The 18520-nt window shown below is 42.3% G+C and overlaps 2 protein-coding genes across 2 annotated transcripts; both read right to left on the reverse strand.

Annotated features, from left to right (window-relative positions):
• Nucleotides 1-565: 565 nt before the first annotated feature.
• On the reverse strand, nt 566-11450 carry LOC139351780 (Fc receptor-like protein 5). The gene is made up of 26 exons (XM_070993783.1): nt 11443-11450; nt 11343-11359; nt 10892-11197; nt 10439-10702; nt 10044-10286; nt 9564-9668; nt 9265-9359; nt 8609-8659; nt 8068-8099; nt 7722-7767; nt 6345-6414; nt 6171-6203; nt 5818-6084; nt 4538-4789; nt 4188-4451; nt 3817-4092; nt 3354-3659; nt 2421-2687; nt 2059-2322; nt 1739-1855; nt 1621-1636; nt 1440-1510; nt 1294-1344; nt 1135-1191; nt 960-1019; nt 566-573 (listed from the first exon to the last, which is right to left on the reverse strand). Exons 1-26 carry the CDS (start codon nt 11448-11450, stop codon nt 566-568), a joined length of 3546 nt encoding a protein of 1181 aa, XP_070849884.1.
• A 2058-nt stretch (nt 11451-13508) lies between these two features.
• On the reverse strand, nt 13509-17405 carry LOC139351781 (T-lymphocyte surface antigen Ly-9-like). The gene is made up of 5 exons (XM_070993785.1): nt 17363-17405; nt 16871-17164; nt 16144-16392; nt 15898-15947; nt 13509-13526 (listed from the first exon to the last, which is right to left on the reverse strand). The coding sequence occupies exons 1-5, from the start codon at nt 17397-17399 to the stop codon at nt 13509-13511; spliced, it is 648 nt and encodes a 215-aa protein (XP_070849886.1). The 5' UTR covers nt 17400-17405.
• Between the last annotated feature and the right edge of the window lie 1115 nt (nt 17406-18520).

Here is an 18520-nt window from a genome sequence, read left to right on the forward strand (position 1 = left end):
TGAAAACAACGTATGAACGTATGCACGATGACATTTTATTTTTTGACATATTAGTGTTGGACAGGCACAGAAGTTTAACTCCACCATAACAAACATTGTCATTCTTGGCTTGACCTTTCCGGCGATCTGAGTCCCATTTGTGTGAAAACCATAAGAGGAAGATCAGGATTCATTTGTTTCATCATAATAAGCATAATGAACGCTTTCTGTTCCACCTCACGGGAGCTCAGATGTACAAATCCTCTAATGAACTGAACAAACCATCTACTCTATTTCTTTATTTTTCCTCGGTGTTGCAAAGGTTATTTTTTGCGACTACAACCGCAGAAGAAGCCACAACTCGTCAGCATGAGTGAATGAAACTCAACGTCGCAGTTCCTCTTTGCACATTCAGGGACATGTTGTTGTGATAGCATGAATTCAGACAGCACAGTCATCACAGTGTGGCTGGCGCCGTCAGGATATCCGTGAAACTTGAAGGCGGTCAAGTGGCAGAGAGTAAACAGAGACAGGCTTTAAGAGTTTTTCACGTTGTCCGCAACAGTTGGTTTTGTCACAGATCTCTTCAATCATCTGGAAGAAATACAGAGAAAAAGAGATCTAGAGTTATTCTAGAATTAATGATGACATTTTACTCCCAGTCCCACGTCAATCAGTGCATCATTACCACGAGCTGCTCCTGGTTTGACTTCAGAATAAACGACGTCAGCATTTGATTTTCCTACGAAGGGAGAGATTCATTTGTTTTCTGTTTGTCAGTTTACGCTGATAGTGATATTTTTATAGTTTTGCAACCACACACATTCACAGTCCTACACACAGTATGCACTGTAAGGGGTGTTTTTGTTTGTCTGTTGCTGACATTGGCGACTGCTTGTGGTAATACTCTTTAGCCAGCAGCACAGAACCCAAAACAACATTTATTATATTTTTCTATTGTCTGTTGTAGTTGGCTGTACCTGCATCTGATCCTATCTTCATATTGGAGTAAACAGCGCTCTCCTCTGGTTTATTCATCCCTGTTAGGTGAAAACATAAGAAGACAACTTCCTGTACTTCATTCGGGTACTGCCAGCCGACAAAAGCATCTCAACTACTGCATGTAACTCTCTCCACGTGACATAAAGCACTCACCCGTCTTAACGATGTGTTTAAGATGAATCAAAGAATATGTGACATCATTGGGTTCATCTGAAATACATTTTTTTTCAGTCATCAGTTACTTTAGAATCACAATATTATGCATTTCTAACTGCGCCATGTTAAAAGATAAGAAAAAGCCATATACTGTACCAATTTCAGCTTCTTTAGGGCCTTTCACTGTTTCATAGAAACAAGCGTAATCTACAGAGAAAATCAAGCAAAAGGTCATTTTAACCATTTTAATCCCATTATATGATTTCCATAAATTAATGAAGTGACTCAGAATTGCGGCTGACCGCCGACAGAAGTGTACTCTTTGTCCTGGTTGATCGTGTGCTCTGCAGAGTCCTGATTGGTGCTCTGAGACCTGGTGGGTGGACCGAAAACATGCAGTAAATACAGTACAGAGGATTTCATAAAGAGCCTATAATGTGCTGCTGTTATGTGGAGAGTGAGAGAAGAGAGAGTCGTACCAACCTGATTAAACACGATTCTGTAAAAAAAGACATTTGCTGTTACGTTGTTTTGTACTGCAGATTGTACCATTGTTACTGTAGTACATGTCAATCGATCTCGTATCAGAAAGGTATCTCACTTCTTGACTTTGTGTAGCGGTGCAGAAACAGCAGCAGGAGGATAATCAGCAAAGCTCCACAAACGCCCCCAACAATCAGCAGCACAGGGAGCGGAGCGCTTTGAGGGCTGGACGCTGCTACAACCAACAATTCACACTAATATCGGTTTACACGGCACACAGAGGGCAAAGGTCACGCCAAGCCTGAGCGAGACATGATGACTGATCCAGAGCAGGGACGATAAACGGAAACGCAGATAACAATATCCTACATATACACTCACATGCTTCTTTTACGCAAACGTATTCAAGCACAAAAACGCTGCTTTAAACAAACTCACGTTTTACTGACATCCAGCTCTCTGGTGACGTCCAGCCGAACAAATTTTGCAGAGCAGCTTTTCCTTTGCATTTGTAAAAGCCTTCATCCGCCTTCGACGCCGCAGGGATCATCAGCTCCGTCCTGGTGTCATTCTGGATGACTAGGCCGTTTTTATAGAAAACCACGTTGGAAAGAGCATTTTCAGACTTCAGCTTGCAGCTCAGAGTGACAGGATGTCCCTCGGCCACGGGACGGACGGGGCTCACCATGATCATACTGCTGTCTGTACAGAGATGAAAGAACATGAAGATCTGGTCAGAGATCAGCTGCTGTAGGTAGAACAAGTATAACTGCTAGCAGGATGATTATATCATAACTCACACTGTCCAGTGATGTTGACTGCATTGCTGAACTGCCCTGTTTTAGACTCACACCAATACACTCCATCAATGCTCCGTGACCTGTGAGTGCTGCATGTGGATCCGTTCATGATCCCCCAGGAAGAACAGGAGCCCACGTAGCCGGATTTAGGAAACCAGTTCACTCTCCAGCTGGAGGAGTTTCCCTCACAGCTCAGCGTCACCGACTCTTTGGTGAAGTGCTGCACTCTGTCAGGACTCACAGTGAGAGCCGGTCCTGAATGACAGTCTGAAAAACAAAAGAATTACGACTGAGAGGTCATATAATGGAGGTAAATATTAAGGTTTCTTGTGGGTTTAGTCATTTTAATTGTTGAGTGCATATTTATGCCATTAGCAAATAGCATTTGTCCCCCCTGGGAGGGAAGTGATTTATAAATTTGGTAAGCAACAGTGATTAAAGAGAGCTAGCTGGCATCGAGAGGCGGGTGTAATTGGTGCAACGCATTTTGGAGAGAACTGTTGGATGTAAAAGTACCACAAGGTACATTTATGTAAAAGCAGAAATGCCAAAATGAACAAACGTCCCATTATCACAAAAAGTCCTGTGTTTAAAGAAGAAAGAGGAAATGGACAATGAAGGAAGGAACAGATGGGGGCGTGAAAAATTAAGTTCCAGGACCACGACCATAGACTAAAATTCACATTTAAGTAAAGGTATCTGTATCTGCATGTCTCCAATGAAATGAAATGAAGTGCAACCATGAGACGTGTTTCCTAATAAAGTTTTTACAACATTAAAAACCTTTTAAGGAATTCAATTCAATTAAAAATTAAACGTAGTTGCAGTTTGGTGAGCTGAACGTTTGACTCGGTGTGAAAGAAAATGTCGCGGAGTCACTACAAAAACCATTTTTCCCACTGTGCAAGCATGGAGGAGCCAAAGCAAACCCACCTCCACACCAGACAAACTTGAAGTCACTGTAGAAGGTGTAATACACCGGGTCTCCTCTTCCTGCTCTGCACTTAAATCCTGCTGTGCCCGTCTGTCCATGAACAATGAAGGAGCCCTGCTCAGTCCCGTTGCTGCTGCCGGGCAGCAGCTCATAGTTGTAGGACAGGACACCCAACAGGTTGGGAACGACCTTATACCAGTAGAACCTCCACCCTGCAGACGGATGTTCAACCTCACAGCTCAGAGTCACTGAGTCTCCGGGACTCAGCCATAGTGGAGACACGGCGAGGACAGGCTCTGGCTTATCTGTTGAAGTTTTCCCAGAGTGAAATCATGTTATGATGTACGCACAGTGGATCACATGGTCTCTACCCATCTCCAAATATCTGACATGAACGTGAAGGCGATCTGAAAACGTAACCACCAAATACAGCATTTAGCATTCCCCATTGATAAGACTTACTGGCTGACGGTGTCAGCGTGAAGACGTCGCTCCACTCTGTGGAAACCCTGTCACCTCTCATTGTGCCCATACACCTGTAGTCTCCACTGTGAGACGGCGGAGTGTATCTGATCAGATATTCCTTGTGTTTTTGAGATGTGTATGAGCTGGGTGTGGCCCATTCGTACTCCCACTCAGCATCTTCTCCATCCTTGATATCACATATAAGAGTGACCGTCTCTCCATAGTAAATCTCAGGCCAGGTGGGCTGCAGGGTCACAGCAGCCCTGTAAGTGACTGCTCAAGAGGACACACAAAAATAATTAGTCAGTCATCACCGGCCATACAAAATGTATTGTTCTGCATTGTGTGTTTGCCTGTTTTGTCAGTACCGACAGCATCACTGAACTCTGTGTAGTAAACCGGGTCTCCTCTTCCTCCTCTGCACCAGTAGGCTCCTCCCTGTGAGACACGGATTTCTTCATCGGACAGGAAAACAGCGTCTTGTGCCGTCAGGGGCTCAGAGGTTTTCTTGCCTCTGTACCAGAAATACTTCCAGCCAGACGATGGGGGGCTCACGGAGCAGCTCAGGGTCACATTATCCCCTACTGGAAGGTGCGATCTGTCTCTTCTCAGCTCGGCCACCGGTCTGTAAGCTGTTCAATTCAGAGCAAACACGCAGAAATGGTGATTATCACAGTCATAACTGAACTTTGAGAGTCTGGGACAAAAAGCCACTCACACTCCACTTTCAGCTTCACCGCTTCAGATTCGTCCTCGTCGAACTTGCACGTGTACGCGCTCCCGCCTGACAGCAGCCCGATCCTGATTTCAGCGGTGTTTCTCGACGCGATCCGTGACTTCTCGAGGAGCGATCCGTCCTTGTAGAAAGCAGCACTCTTCTTTTTGTTCTGAGTCCGATGCCGACAGCGCAGAGTCACTGTCTCTCCTTCATACAAAGGGGATGCGGGATGCTCCAGGATCACATCTCTGTCTGTGTGACACACATTTAGAGTTAAATTCTTCCTGTAATGAATAAGTGCGTGTCCTCGTGTCCACACTCACCTGCCCCGTTTCACACCTGACATATCATTTATAAGGGAATATTGCTCACAGTGGAAACATTAGGACGGGTTCATTTCTAAAATGTGTTGTCCTGTACCGCACCAAGGCATGAGGTCCAGTAGAGCAGTGATTCTCAACTGGCGGGTCGCGACCCAAAAGTGGATCTTTGCCTGGGCAAAAAAAAGAAGTGCTTTTATTTTGAAGGGGATTTTTTTTTTTGCAGCAGAGAGCCGTCTTTTTTTTTTTTTTGCTTTTTTTTTTTTCTAGATTTGGGTCGCAGCTTGTCATTGAGGGGCGATGGTGGATCCCGAAGCCAGACCAGTTGAGAACCACTGGTTTAAAGGAGGACAAAGTTCGCCTGAGCGTGCCGTGGTCGGCATTGATTGTTTTAAGGAAGTAGTTATTTTAAGCCAAACCATCTTTCCTAAAATGAACAACAGCAAACTTTTGCACCATAACTACTGCAGGAGGATTAAAAAAATCTCTGATAATTGAATAATTAGCCATAATCACTGTTTAACTGTTGTATTTTCACTTCCATGTTTGATGGAGGAAAAGTATTTCAGATTTATGATTCATGGCGCTTTAGTGTATAAATGCATTTGCAGAAAATCAAATCACTGTGCTCATTATGACGCATCTTCACACATGCTTACACAAAGCACAGAGGGAGTTACGCTTTGCTTCACCTAGGTGTGAAATGAGCAGGGGTGCAATAGCAGCAGGCAGGCCATGATGATAGGAACAACGTATGAATTTAACATAAAGAGCAGCACCACTGTGACAGCTCAGTGAGGCTGATCAAACTTTCAGGCTTCTGACTCTCAGCAGCTTTTCACACCATAAAACTCCAATCATTCACTATATTAGCACCTTCCCAAACAATGTGATCATACCACCATGTCTCTGACTGCTTTTAGTGGTTTTGGTCATGCTGGTCAAGCTCTGATGGCTCACCTGAAACAGTGAGAGAGACTGTGTTACTTTCTTTTAAAAAATAGTCTGAGCTCTGCCGTCCAAAGCACTGGTATTCACCGCTGTCGCCTCTAGCCAGAGGCTGCACTGTAAAGTTCCTTTTCGTGTTGCTGGGGTTGAATTGTTGACCATCCTTCGTGATTGCATAATACCAGTGAGTGTCTTTCCCGTCCCTCATGTCACATATGAACATCACAGACTCGCCGGTGAAAAAAGTGGACCAGTTTGGCTCAATGGTCAGCAGAGAATCTAGACACCAACACAAGATGCGCAGAGTGAAATGATAAAGTGATGCTGAGTGAAGAGTTTAAGAATAAAGAAAACTGTATTATTACCTTGAGCATGTCCACAGTAGAGGACATTCAGCCCTAAAATGAAGTTTTAAACCTCATCAGACACATCAAACGGACAGAAACAGCCAAAAATATTACAACCACAGACGTCTAAAAGCAACTGTTCTATTAATGGCAGCTGTGCTTTTAAGGAAAAGAAGTCAATGATATACTCACAGAATAACCACAGTACGCAGAGCAAAGCGTGCGTCATTGTCCCACCAGGCACTTCTGAGAACTCCTTCAACTTATGTGAAGAGAAAGCTTGAGACGGCAGCCGCAGCATATGAACAAAGACCAGGAAATGTGGGGAAACGAGAGATGGTGTTCATATATATTTCAGTTTTCTCCAACTTCTTCTTCCAAGTCCAGTCTGACTGTGCTTCCTTCCCTTTTACACAAACTGGATCTGAAAACACTGACGTGTTTTGTGCTCATATACAAGACATAAGCTGAATACATGATCTCATTAGACCTAGTCCTTAGAATGTGGATGTGGTCAGAGTCTCTATATGGACGACGTGTTACTATTGACCTCCCTGTCCCATGAATGTCAGCCAAATCAAGCCAATTTGATTCATATAGCACAATATTACAAATCACAAATTTGCCACAAGGGGTTTAAAATCTGTCCAGCAAACAACGCCCTCCATCCTTAGACCCTCGATTTGGATAAATTCAGAAACGGAGAGTTTCTGGAAGTGCCAAACACGATGGTCACATGATTTGTGAGGTTTTGTAGAAATAGACATTTCAGTTTCCTTCCTGATATTAATGTGATCGTACTGTAGATCACTGGAATTCTTCTTCTTCTTCTTCTTCTTCTTCTGTGAAGGCAGCTGCATCAGATGGTTAAAGTCAGGGGTGTGAAATCTAGCCTTCCTCACCTCTCAGGTGACAGCATGAAAGCATCAAACTGGTTTCAGGCTTGATCACGTCTTCACCCACAGGAAGTGACTGAGCTAGAGCCACCCACCCCCTACCCCCACCCCACCCATCAGTGGGTGACTGAAATCAGTTTCCAGAAATGAGACACTGTAAGAAAAGAAACAAAAGAGTAAAAGTCGATGAGACATACAGTGACATCAAGGGACATGAAAAGTCCTCCTGTGCTCAGTGAATGTGAACATCCAGTCAAAAAGTAAAAACACAACTGACAGCTCATTGCAGGAAAAAAAAAAGTTTATTGATACATAAAATCATCAGAAAGGTTTTTAAAATACAAAATGCTGTCAGCAAAAATAAAATACAATGTGGAAAAAAAACGAAACATGTTCGGCAGCAGACTTTGACACCTGGGTACCGAAACTCAAAGACACTGTACGAAACTGTCGGAGCAGCTCAGAGTGACAAAACAGCGAAACCAATAATAATGAAGTGCATAAAATCGAAGTGGGGATAACCTCAGCAGTCTTGTGCTTTGAGCTCGAAGAGCCTGATTAAATCCACCCGATTTCCTTCTTTCATATAACCTGCAAACAAATTACAAAACACTGAGACGTTCAGAGCGACAGTGAACGATAACGACTGCGGGAGAACACACACGTCACTCACCTCTGTCCTTCTTGCCTTCATCGCGGTGGTTGGGTGTGCAGACCGTCTGAAACAGAAGACACACTCCTCAGCTAACATGCCTTTTCTTTGTTTTTTTTTGGTTGCTGCATGCCGATCCGCACTGACCTCCAGAGGAATAATGTCTGACACACACGTCAGATTTGACTGTACCTGCAGCTCCCGGCTTCACTTCGGTGTAATCGTGGTCCTCCTCTGGTTCAGGGCGGTTCCCTGTTGAGATGATCAAGACTTTTTTTTGGCAATGCACTTTGAAACATCTGTTTTCTACGTTTTGTGCAAACAGGGAGTACTCACCCTTCTTTCCAAAGTTTTTAAGCTCAATCACAGAATATGTGACATCCTGGGATCCATCTGCGTCTGGGATGTAAATGTTTTACGATCAGTATTTTATATAAATTACTTGGAATCAGTCCCCTTAACTCATGTAGCAGCTGCCTTTCCAACTCCATCGTTATTGGTCGTGTGTGTCATCAAAGGTGATATTTTCACATTGTTAATAAAGGAAACAAAGAGTTCACAGCGGCCATGCTTTGAGATAAGTGCTAGCATGATTAACACTGAACGATCAGCAGTGGTGATTGTTTAATAATGAAGACTACAACTCCCATCATCCCACACTGCTCCACAACATCATCGAACTATGTCTTGTATTGTATCATTTTTGTCATTACTGTTTTGATTGAGAGACCCCGAGCAGCATAAATTACATGCTGTGTGCTTCAGACTCATTGACTCATTTTAAGAAATGAAGTTGAAAATCACTTCCTGCACTGGCAGCCAAACTTCCTTGTTTTAATAAAAGAAAGCTCATGTGTAATTTGAAGAGACAGTTTTGCAGTGGTTGACAGAAAGGGTATAAGCTGTACCATTTCCAGGGTCTTCAGAGCCTCGGACTGATGCGTAGAGGTGAGTCTCACCTACAGAGCAGTGAAAATCAAGCCACAGTCAAAGTCATCTTTTTCATAGTTTGATGCTCATAAAACATCCTCTGATTTTTACGGAGCCCCTAAAGTGCCACGAAGAAAAAAAACTATATCGTGCACACGAGATACTAAAACGTGCGCATGTTTAAGCTAAATTGTGCGCTCGATTTAATGAACTTGTTCATTCATACAGACAGGCGGCAACACAATAGACAGCCGGGCTCCGTTGAAGTACTACACCTACAAGTACACCTACTTCAAGTATTGGTAAGTTAATCTGATGATATTGCGAGTGTAAATCATTCTGGAAAGAGACAATTAGGTATGCAAACAACCTTTGTGCATGATCGTAGCTCAGTGCACACTGAGTGCGTTTGTGACTGAACATCTGAAGTGGTCACTACGGAGAGCCGTGTGCAGGACAAGTGTGGGAGATAACTGTATCTTGCACATTTTAGTATCTTGTGTGCACGATTTAGCTTAATGGCGCGTACGATATAGTTTTTTTTTTTTGTCTTTGTGGCACTTTAGGGGCTCCGTAGATTTTATAAAATGTGTCTTTGAAAGGTGAGAATATATAAATTAGCTTCAAAGCTTACCATGGAGCAGAGTACAGTATCTTTCATACTGAGCCTCATTCTGGTTGATCGTATGATCGTCAGAGCCCTGATTGGTGCTCTCAGACTGGACCGGCCTACAACATGCAACAAATACATTTAATAATTAACACAGAGCGACTTGCTGTCATCTTCAAAATGAGAGTTGAGTGTGATGCACCAACCTGATAAAACACAAATCTGTGAAAAAGACATTTGTCGTTACATGGTTGTATTGTATGTTATTATACTGCACTGAATAATGAAAGAATGAAACATCTAACAAGTGAAGAAGGTCTCACCTTTGGCCAATCTGTATGAGAGGAGCAGAAGAATGAGAAGAACAAGAGCACAAACCAGCCCAACAATCAGCGGCACAGGAAAGGAAGAGCGTACAGGCCGGGAATCTGAGATAATAAATAATTAATATACATAATCAATAAATAAATAATTACTGATAATTAACTTATACAACACTATGTTAAAGTTACAAAGTGATTTCTCACAGTGATTACTCTTACTATTACTTTGTATCTACATACTCTGTATGCACGAGTAATGAAGTCACTCTTTAAGGGCCACTATGTAGGATTCAGTGGCATCTAGTGGAGAGGTTGGAGATTGCAGCCAAATGAATCAACTGAACCCGACCCTCCCTTTGCAGTCATGTAAGAAAACCAACAGCAGCTGTGACACACTGAAAACACAAAGGTCCTCTGGAGCCAGTGTTTGGTTTGACTGTTCTGAGCTACATAAAAGACAGTTCTTTGTATCCTACACACCCTTTACGGACATCCAGCTCTGTGGTGACACTTCTCGTGAGTGCTGACACTTGTAGAAACCCTCATCGGACTTTGACGCCGCAGATATTTTTAGCTCACTTCTTGTATCGTTTTGAACGACTTCGTCATTTCGATAGAAAAACACGATGTACACAAATTCTCGTCTTCTTAATTTGCAGCCAAGACTGACAGAATGTCCCTCAGGCACAGGGCGGACGGGGCTCAGCAGGATTATATCTCTGTCTGTAAAACAATCAAACAAGATGAGGCTACAGTCAAACATCAGCTGATTTAAGATGCCATGCGGCAGAGACATGTGGATGTACACAACATCTACAGTAACACATGCTGAAACAGGATTTTTAAAGGGAAAAGACAACGTCATGAAACCGTACTCTGTGCAGTGATGTTGACAGCGTTGCTGAACTCTCCTGATCCAGACTCACACCAGTAAATTGCCTCAGTGTGCCAGGGAACGCCTAGTTTGCATGTGGATCCGGTCATTGTGGCACAGTGGGACAAATAGGATGAGTATTTGTTCTTGGTAAACCTCATCACTCTCCACCGTGTGGAGTTTCCTTCACAGTTCAGCGAGACAGAGTCAGAGGTGAAGTGCTGCACGCTGTCAGGACTCACTGTGAGAGACGGCGAATGAGAATCTGAAACACAACATGTGATAATGTGTCAAACAGAACGCAGTGACGAGTGCATTTCCTGTAAAAACAATCAAAATAAGCAGTAAGATCAGCTGCGTTGTCAACGCAGGCAATGCAATCACAGACAGAGGATGGATGAACTGAGGCGAAACATCCGCTTCTTAAGAGAAGGACAGAGGGAAACAGACTGACCTCCAGAGAAGACAAACTCAGGTTGACTGTAATCAGTGAAATACACCGGGTCTCCTCTTCCAGCTCTGCACACATATCCCGCTGTGCCCGTCTGTCCATGAACAATGAAGGACTTCGGCTCGGTCCCGTTGCTGCTGCCGGGGAGCAGCTCATACCTGTAGTACAGGAGGTTGTCCGACAGGTTGGGAACAGCCTTATACCAGTAGAGCCTCCACCCTGCAGACGGATGTTCAACCTCACAGTTCAGAGTAACTGAGTCTCTGGGACTCAGCCATGATGGAAACACGGTGAGGACGGAGCTTGGAACTGCTGGAAAATGATTTTTCAGAATGAAACGTGCAGTGATTATAGATCAAATGTATCCTGCTCAATAACACGAGGGTTTCCTTTAAGAATATTTATGAACTAAAACAGCCTTTTAATGAACTGCACTCGACGTGCTGAGACTTACTGTGTGATACGGTCAGCCTGATGGGATCACTCCAGGCTGTTGAAAACCGCTGACCACTTTTCACTGTGCCTATACAGCTGTATAATCCACTGTGGGATACACTTGCATAACTAATTCTGAGTTCACTTAAATGAAGGTTATATGAAGGCTTTTTTGACCCGTGTCTTGTCCATTTGTACTCCCACTCCTTGTCTCCTCCGGCCTTGATCTCACATCTCAGAGTGACCCTCTCTCCTGTGTACCTGTGAGGCCAGTTTGGTCGCAGAGTCGCGACAGCTTTGTTTCCAGTGGTTGATGGAGGATTCCCAGCGAGGATACAAAAATGACAAAACATTGAATCCACATCACAGAAAAACAAAACAAAAAACAAGACTGGCATATGACATGACTGATACTGTCTGCCCAGTGTCAAACACGATGATCATAGCAGCATTGCTCATGAATACATAACACAGACCTGCCAGATACAGTTAAAGGACCAGTCTGTAAGATTTAAGGGGTTCTTTTGGCAGAATATGCAGAAATGGAGCATTCACACATTTCCATTTGTGTATATTCACCTGAAAATAAGATTGATGTGTTTTAACTTCATTAATATTAGAATTCGTTAATATTCTGTGGGCCGGATGGGATTGCAGTGAGCAGCGGACCACCAGTTGATGATATGGGCCAGATCCAGATTCAGATGCAGTTTGGTTTGGATGTGGACCGAGATCCGGACCTCGACGAGCCCTGTTCTACTGTTTGGCAGCCACTGTAGGTTCTCCTGCACGCTGGGAAAGTGAGGCGTGAGGTGAGGGAGATTCAGCTGGTTGCAATGTAGAACCTCAGCATTAGATGCCACTAAATGCTACGCACTGGCCCTTTAAGAGTGACTTCATCACTCATACAAACATACAGAGTAATAGAGGTTTTAACAGAGGGTGGGCAGTCATGAAGGTTTATAGTGTCACAAAACTTTACCAAGACACTTTAGGTTGGTTTATAATTTGTCAAAATTTGTATGTGAAACATTTGGCAACTTCCTACTAAGACAGCTCTGACTGACTGACTGACTGACTGACTGACTGACTGACTGACTGACTGACTGACTGACTGACTGACCTGTTGGTCCTCTCTCCACATCAGAATAATCAAGACGATCCTCAGCACTCTCTTCATCATAATCCTTCCCTGTATGAAGGTGACGTCCTTCAATAAATACACAGCTTGGCATCAGCAACAGCAGAGCAACAGGTCTCCTCTCATACACATGCAGATAAAACTCTTTAGTACGAATTTGTATTGACACAGAGTAAAATGATACGTATCGGTAAAACAGAAATGCAAAAAGAGGAAGTGACCGAGAGTGATACAGCAAGTGGAGAATTCAAATGGTCACCTTCAGCATGTCCGCAGAGGAGTGTACTCAGCACTGAAATAAAGATTAAAAATTGATCAGACATTTAAAATCCAGCTGGAGTTTCATTAGTGGCTACTATCAATCAACAGTATCACACACTGCTGTGATGATATCCTGTAAGATGGTGATGAAATATAGAAAATAAAAAGAGAAATAAAGCCAAATCAGCCACCAAGTTCATGCCTCCAAACTAGCATGTTGGTAAAAGAACATGCATGAAACCAGCGCTGTACTCACAGATGAAGCCCAGAACACACAGCGGAGTGTGTCCCATCGTCACCGATCTGCTGCTCTGCTCATGAGAAGACGTTCTACGCTGCATTACAAATAATGCCGCAGAGTCACATTTCATAGAAGCGTGAGAACACAACTGTTGTTAACACTTCTCCTCCTGGGCACGTCCTCAAAGTTCAAACCACCCTTGTGGCTTTGACAGCAGTGTACTTTGACGTTACCCTTCCTACCAAGTGTGAAACTATATATTAGCTTGTCTCTTGAGCAAAGGTTTGTGCCTGGTCCTGGTGCCATGGGACAAAAAATAAGTAATGATTGCACATCCATAGAGCATAAAACCATCGAATTTAATCACATCACACCCTGTACTAACATTTTATTGCTAATTTGTGCATGGCATGCAGAATGTGCACATTGTTTTTGCGTGCAGTGCCTGTACTGCAATAAAGGTGTGTGTGTGTGTGTGTGTGTGTGTGTGTGTTATATTGCAGACTTATCTAGCCACATAATGACCCAGAGACAAATTTCAGTCAAGTAGGAGACACTTCCTGCAAAGCAGTGGGACTTTTCAAATGACACACATTTGCACAATCAGAGTTGATTTCGATGTCATTTTAAAGGTTTTTAAGGGTCCCCCCCCCCCCCCTTGCTGTTCCTTGCTGTTCTCTTTCTGTTTCTCTCTTTGTATTTTTGGGTTGTTTTTAACCATCACAAACAGAGATAGTGGCATATAAAGAAAAAATAATACTACAGCCCATGGATTATTGAAAGAGTATGACACTGTGGTTGTATCCATCCCTTTTAAACCGTGCTGCAGACAGATAAGCACTTTATTAACTCTTCATTTTAGAGATATTAAACTCCAGACTTTTACCATTTTATGCAGCAGCCTTTACAACAGCATCGAGAAATACTGACTGATCGTATCGTATCAGGAAGGAAACTGAAATGTCTCTGAAGCCTCACAAATCATGTGACCTCCACCACATTATTCTAACCTATCTGTTTGTCCATTCAGTACATGTTAGTCTCTGCAGCTATCCACATATTTCTACTGACCCGTCGTCCAGTTTCAGTCCATTAAACTTGAAAGACGCCATGATGACAAATGTGCTAACATCAGATGATATGTGTGGCATAGTTACGTTTGCGGCTCGAGTCCCAAATGTCCACCCTCCTGCAAATATCAAGTATAAATGTGAGAAAACTTTATGTCTCCCCTGACGACCGCTGAGGACCTGTTTGCGATGCTCTCTGGCACTTAGTATTTGTGTTTTCTCTCCTTTTAATTTCTCTGTACTGACTGATGTAAAGCACTTTATAAACCGTGTCTGAAAAGGTGCATATAAATAAAGTTTTGCTCGCCCGTCACCATGCCAACCGTCCACCGGCGGGCCATAGGAGTCGTTTTTTATTGTTCTTTCTGTCTACACAAACGCTGCGTTCATGTTTACAGTCATACTACACACCCTGAGTAAGCTAATATTCTCAGGAAGCAATCAATGCAAACCATTTCGAGATACAATCACAGCAGGAGGCACAGCAAACGCCAGCAGACAAACATTTTAAAACACTAGAGCAACTCACCAAATACGTCTCTCACTGATCCACACATCCATTACAATCCTACAAAAATTGTCTGGAAACATCGACAAAGGTTTAAACGATCCACTGCAGTAAAAATACTTAGTCCAAAACTGTCCAAAACAAAAATGATAATAATCCTCAGAAGAGTTTATATTCTTTGAAATTAGCAGGCATATGCTCCTCTTCAGTTTGACGTCCGTAAACTTCCAGAAACATCCAGAAATGACACTTCACCTGGCCAATCAGAGGCCAATAGCAGTCAAAATTGAACAGAGAGACCGCCTTCTCTGCGAGCTAATCACAACGTTTTGCAGATGACTGGCGCTTCCAATAGCCAATGAAATTCTGAAAATGCTGATCTGCCACCTCAGTGGATTATTTACAGCTCAAATGAGGGAATTCAGTACAAGTAGGGATATTACAAACGGTTTTATGTGATGAATACAGTAAACAGCCTAAATATGCAGACATATCACAAAAATGTACTTACATACATACCTTAAATATGAATGTAGATGACCCTTGATTTCATGCATATAGATATGATAAATTCCTTTTTTGGAGAACATCACCATATACCATTTGAGAAAACATGAAAACATTCAGTTTCAAGGGGATTGCTATCATTGTGTTTATGATTTTTTTTTTTTTTTTTTTTTTTTTTTTAAACTTGGACTAGGGTAAGACTAGGTAATATTCATAATACATAACTACACCAGTTCTTGTCACACTAATGCCACTAAATCCCATTCACCGTTTCTTTAATGCTTGGTTTGCAATGCAAACAGCTGGTAACGATACTGCCTGATGTGTAATAGTTTCATGAAGTCCTGGTTATGCATGTCTGAAACGTTGCGATAAAGCAGAACCTCTCGTTGTTTAGCTGGTAGTCCATCACTGTAGTTGCCACTGACAACACTGGACATTACAGTGCATGATTTTACAGTAGTAGCTCAATACACTTCATTTCTTGTGCTTGCAGTTGACAAATTGGCTTTTTAAAAAAAAATATATATATTCAAGTCACAGTCTTAATTTCAGATCTCAAAGAATTGTTTCGGATAAACAAAGACCTCCTTCAGTAATAGGAAACTCAATTTCAAATCTTGAAGAATTGTTTTGGTTACAATCATCTGGAAACATCTGACTCAAGATGGAGGTACACAAGTTTACATGGTCAGTCATATCACAAAGATCAATTAAATGTTGCGTAGTAAATTCATCTTACCTGATAACGATTATTTTCTACTGCAAAAGTGACACCAAGCAAAAAAAAGCCAAGCCAATCAATGCAAAGATGAATACACATACTATTATTATTATTCGTGCTACAATGGATCCTTTTAATGTCACTTCTTGTTCAGACTTAGATTTATTGAAACCTGTAAAGACACAGAAAAACAGATAAAAAAAAAAAACACAAGTTAATTATTAAGTGATTAGGTGTTAGCCCAAAAGTGACGAAGAAAGAAAGAACTGAATATGTATTTTGTGGATTTAAAGCTCGGTGAAACTCGGCTATCACTGATCGTTAAATCTACCAACACACACTACTTAAAAACATCACAGTGTACTCACACATTGCCCCTAAGATTTCAGAAGCACTGCTGACATGGTTGTTGCCACTGCAGACAATCAACGCGTTGACAACAGAGATGGTGATGTTGACCTCACTGAAGGATCTCTGAGACGGTGTGCAGCTGTCTTCATCACAGACAGACCACAGCCATCCACCCTGGATGGAGCAGTTCACTGTGATGTTGCAGATTCCAGCAGATTGGTTGGAGAACTTTTCTGACATCCAGATGAGAGGTGTGGGAACAGGTTCTGCAGCAACAAGCAAAGCAGATAAATTAATGGACTTGAATGGTTTTCTGCACCCTCTGGTGGCAATTTGTAGGAACTACAAAATCATTATGTCTCAGTTATATATGCATGTATAACTGCAAAGCTCATTTGCTTATTTCTTTGTTTCATCAGTGCCCCCAGCATCCCAAGTATTCACCTAGAAATGCTCTTTCACCAAATTTACATGAAGGTTCAAGCCACGTTTTTTATCAGACATTTAAAAGACATAAAACCCTTGAAACTGAGACCACGGGGAACTGAAAGAGCTGAAATAAGAGAAAAAAAAATCAAACTTTTCATGCATTGTATGAAATAAGAAAATGAATCATTTAACGGGGGGGGGGGTGAAATCTTAAAGACAGTCTTAAGATAAAAACTGCAAGATAATTTGTATTATTAGGACTCTCATAGTAATCTTTAATGAGAGACTAAAGGCAAAGAGGTATTAAGAACTTACCTTGGATGATCAGACTGTGGGTCTCCTCTGATACGTCAAACTCAGGATCAGTGACTACAGCCTTATAGATGCCAACATCTGTCTCAGTCAGGTTCCTGATACACAAGGAGTGGTTTCCTGGACTATAATCCACTTTGTCTTTGAACGCAGGTCTGATGTTTTTTTCAGAAACAATAATTTTTTTAAAAAATTTCCACTGAACTTCGTGATATGGTGGTGATTGTACAACTTGTAGACATAACGAGCTGCCTTTCACCCGGTAGTGCTTCGTTAGCAGGTCCTCTGCTGCGATCCCTGACAGGAAAAATGGCATGAAGAGCATTAAAACACATTACAGCATATTGCCTTAAATAAATGTACATTCAGCAATAATGTCCCTTGATGGACCTTAAATAACTTCCCTTCACAATCTTTTCTAATTTTTTTCCACCTGTGTCCTCCTCTGGGTGCTTCTGACATTTAACATGACGATACAATTTTTATTTATCTTACATGCAATAATCCAGCAGCTCAGAAGACAAAGAAGCATTTTGGATCCACTCGACTCTCTGCACATAATGTCGACGAGTCTGAAACTGTTTAACAGGAAACAGTGATTGCCAAAACACATTAACGTACCAATGAAAGGCAAATGCAGGGGGGCCAAACTCAAATGCACAGAGGGCCAAAATAAAAAAAAAAAATGTTCCAAGTCGAGGGCCGGACTGGTTCAATGTTTATTGAAAACTGATTGAAATGACCATGTTGCACATATTGAACGTGGAACTAACACAGCCTATAAGTTACTCCCTATAAAACAACATTAATCATTAAATAAATGAAAAAGCAGTTGCGTTCATTTCTCATGGCTTTATCTGCAGCTTTCCATAGTAATTTCAAATGAAGACATTTTCCCACGGGCCAACAACAGCCAAAAAATCATGTCCTTCAAACAAAAACCAAAAATACCCAAAGAGTGCAAAAAGTCAAAATACATTAAACCTGAGCGTGCTGCTCTCTGGTGCGCACTAGTCTCAGTCAGACACTTCTTTCTTCTGGCTCTTTATGCAGCTTTTCCAGACTAATTTATCTGTCATGGTGTTTCGTTTCATAGTTTTTCTCGAGGAGAGGGTAGCTGAGACTTGACCACACCACGGGTGACGAGCTCCATCAGGCTGCTGACGAACGAGCGGCAGTGACTCGAGCTCGCGGACCTTTGATTGACGTGCCAACGCACTGGCAGTGCATTGTGGGACTTGTAGTACTATTGGTGCGTGCAATACATTGACGGACCAGCTCTAATAATAATAATTAGATATTATTATACGGGCCAAAGATAATTCCATCGCGGGCCTTGAGTTTGACACATATGGTCAAATGTCTCTCAAAGGCCTGGAAACCACACGCCTGGTGCAGCTGTGACTTATAAAAAAGTTCAAATAAAAGAGAACTGACACATAATGCGTTTAAATTCATTTGAATACAACCCACATACACTCAAACTGTAGAGTTACCGCTGCTCTGTTCATTCACAGTTACTCATTCGCTTCAATTGAGAGACCAGATTTCAGGTAAACCAGATTGTGTGTTGTCACCTTGAGGTAGTCGCGTTTGACAGTCAGCATACAGCCTTACCTTTGCCCACAATTACCCTGTCTGTGACGATGAAGC

The sequence above is a fragment of the Chaetodon trifascialis genome, chromosome 23 (assembly GCF_039877785.1).
Source record: "Chaetodon trifascialis isolate fChaTrf1 chromosome 23, fChaTrf1.hap1, whole genome shotgun sequence".
NCBI lineage: Eukaryota > Metazoa > Chordata > Actinopteri > Chaetodontiformes > Chaetodontidae > Chaetodon > Chaetodon trifascialis.

Bases quoted from the DNA above. Each gene is read 5' to 3' on its own strand.
- LOC139351780 (XM_070993783.1), bottom strand. The intron at 9,669-10,043 runs GTGTGTAGGATA...TTATTATCTCAG, and splicing joins GAGCTGGATGTCCGTAAAGG to ATTCCCGGCCTGTACGCTCT. The intron at 6,085-6,170 runs GTAATAATACAG...GTTGGTGTCTAG, and splicing joins CTACTGTGGACATGCTCAAG to ATTCTCTGCTGACCATTGAG.
- LOC139351781 (XM_070993785.1), bottom strand. From the start codon at position 17,399: ATGCTTCTTTGTCTTCTGAGCTGCTGGATTATTGCAT. The intron at 17,165-17,362 runs GTAAGATAAATA...TTTTCCTGTCAG, and splicing joins GAGCTGCTGGATTATTGCAT to GGATCGCAGCAGAGGACCTG. The intron at 15,948-16,143 runs GTGAGTACACTG...GTGTCTTTACAG, and splicing joins TGAAATCTTAGGGGCAATGT to GTTTCAATAAATCTAAGTCT.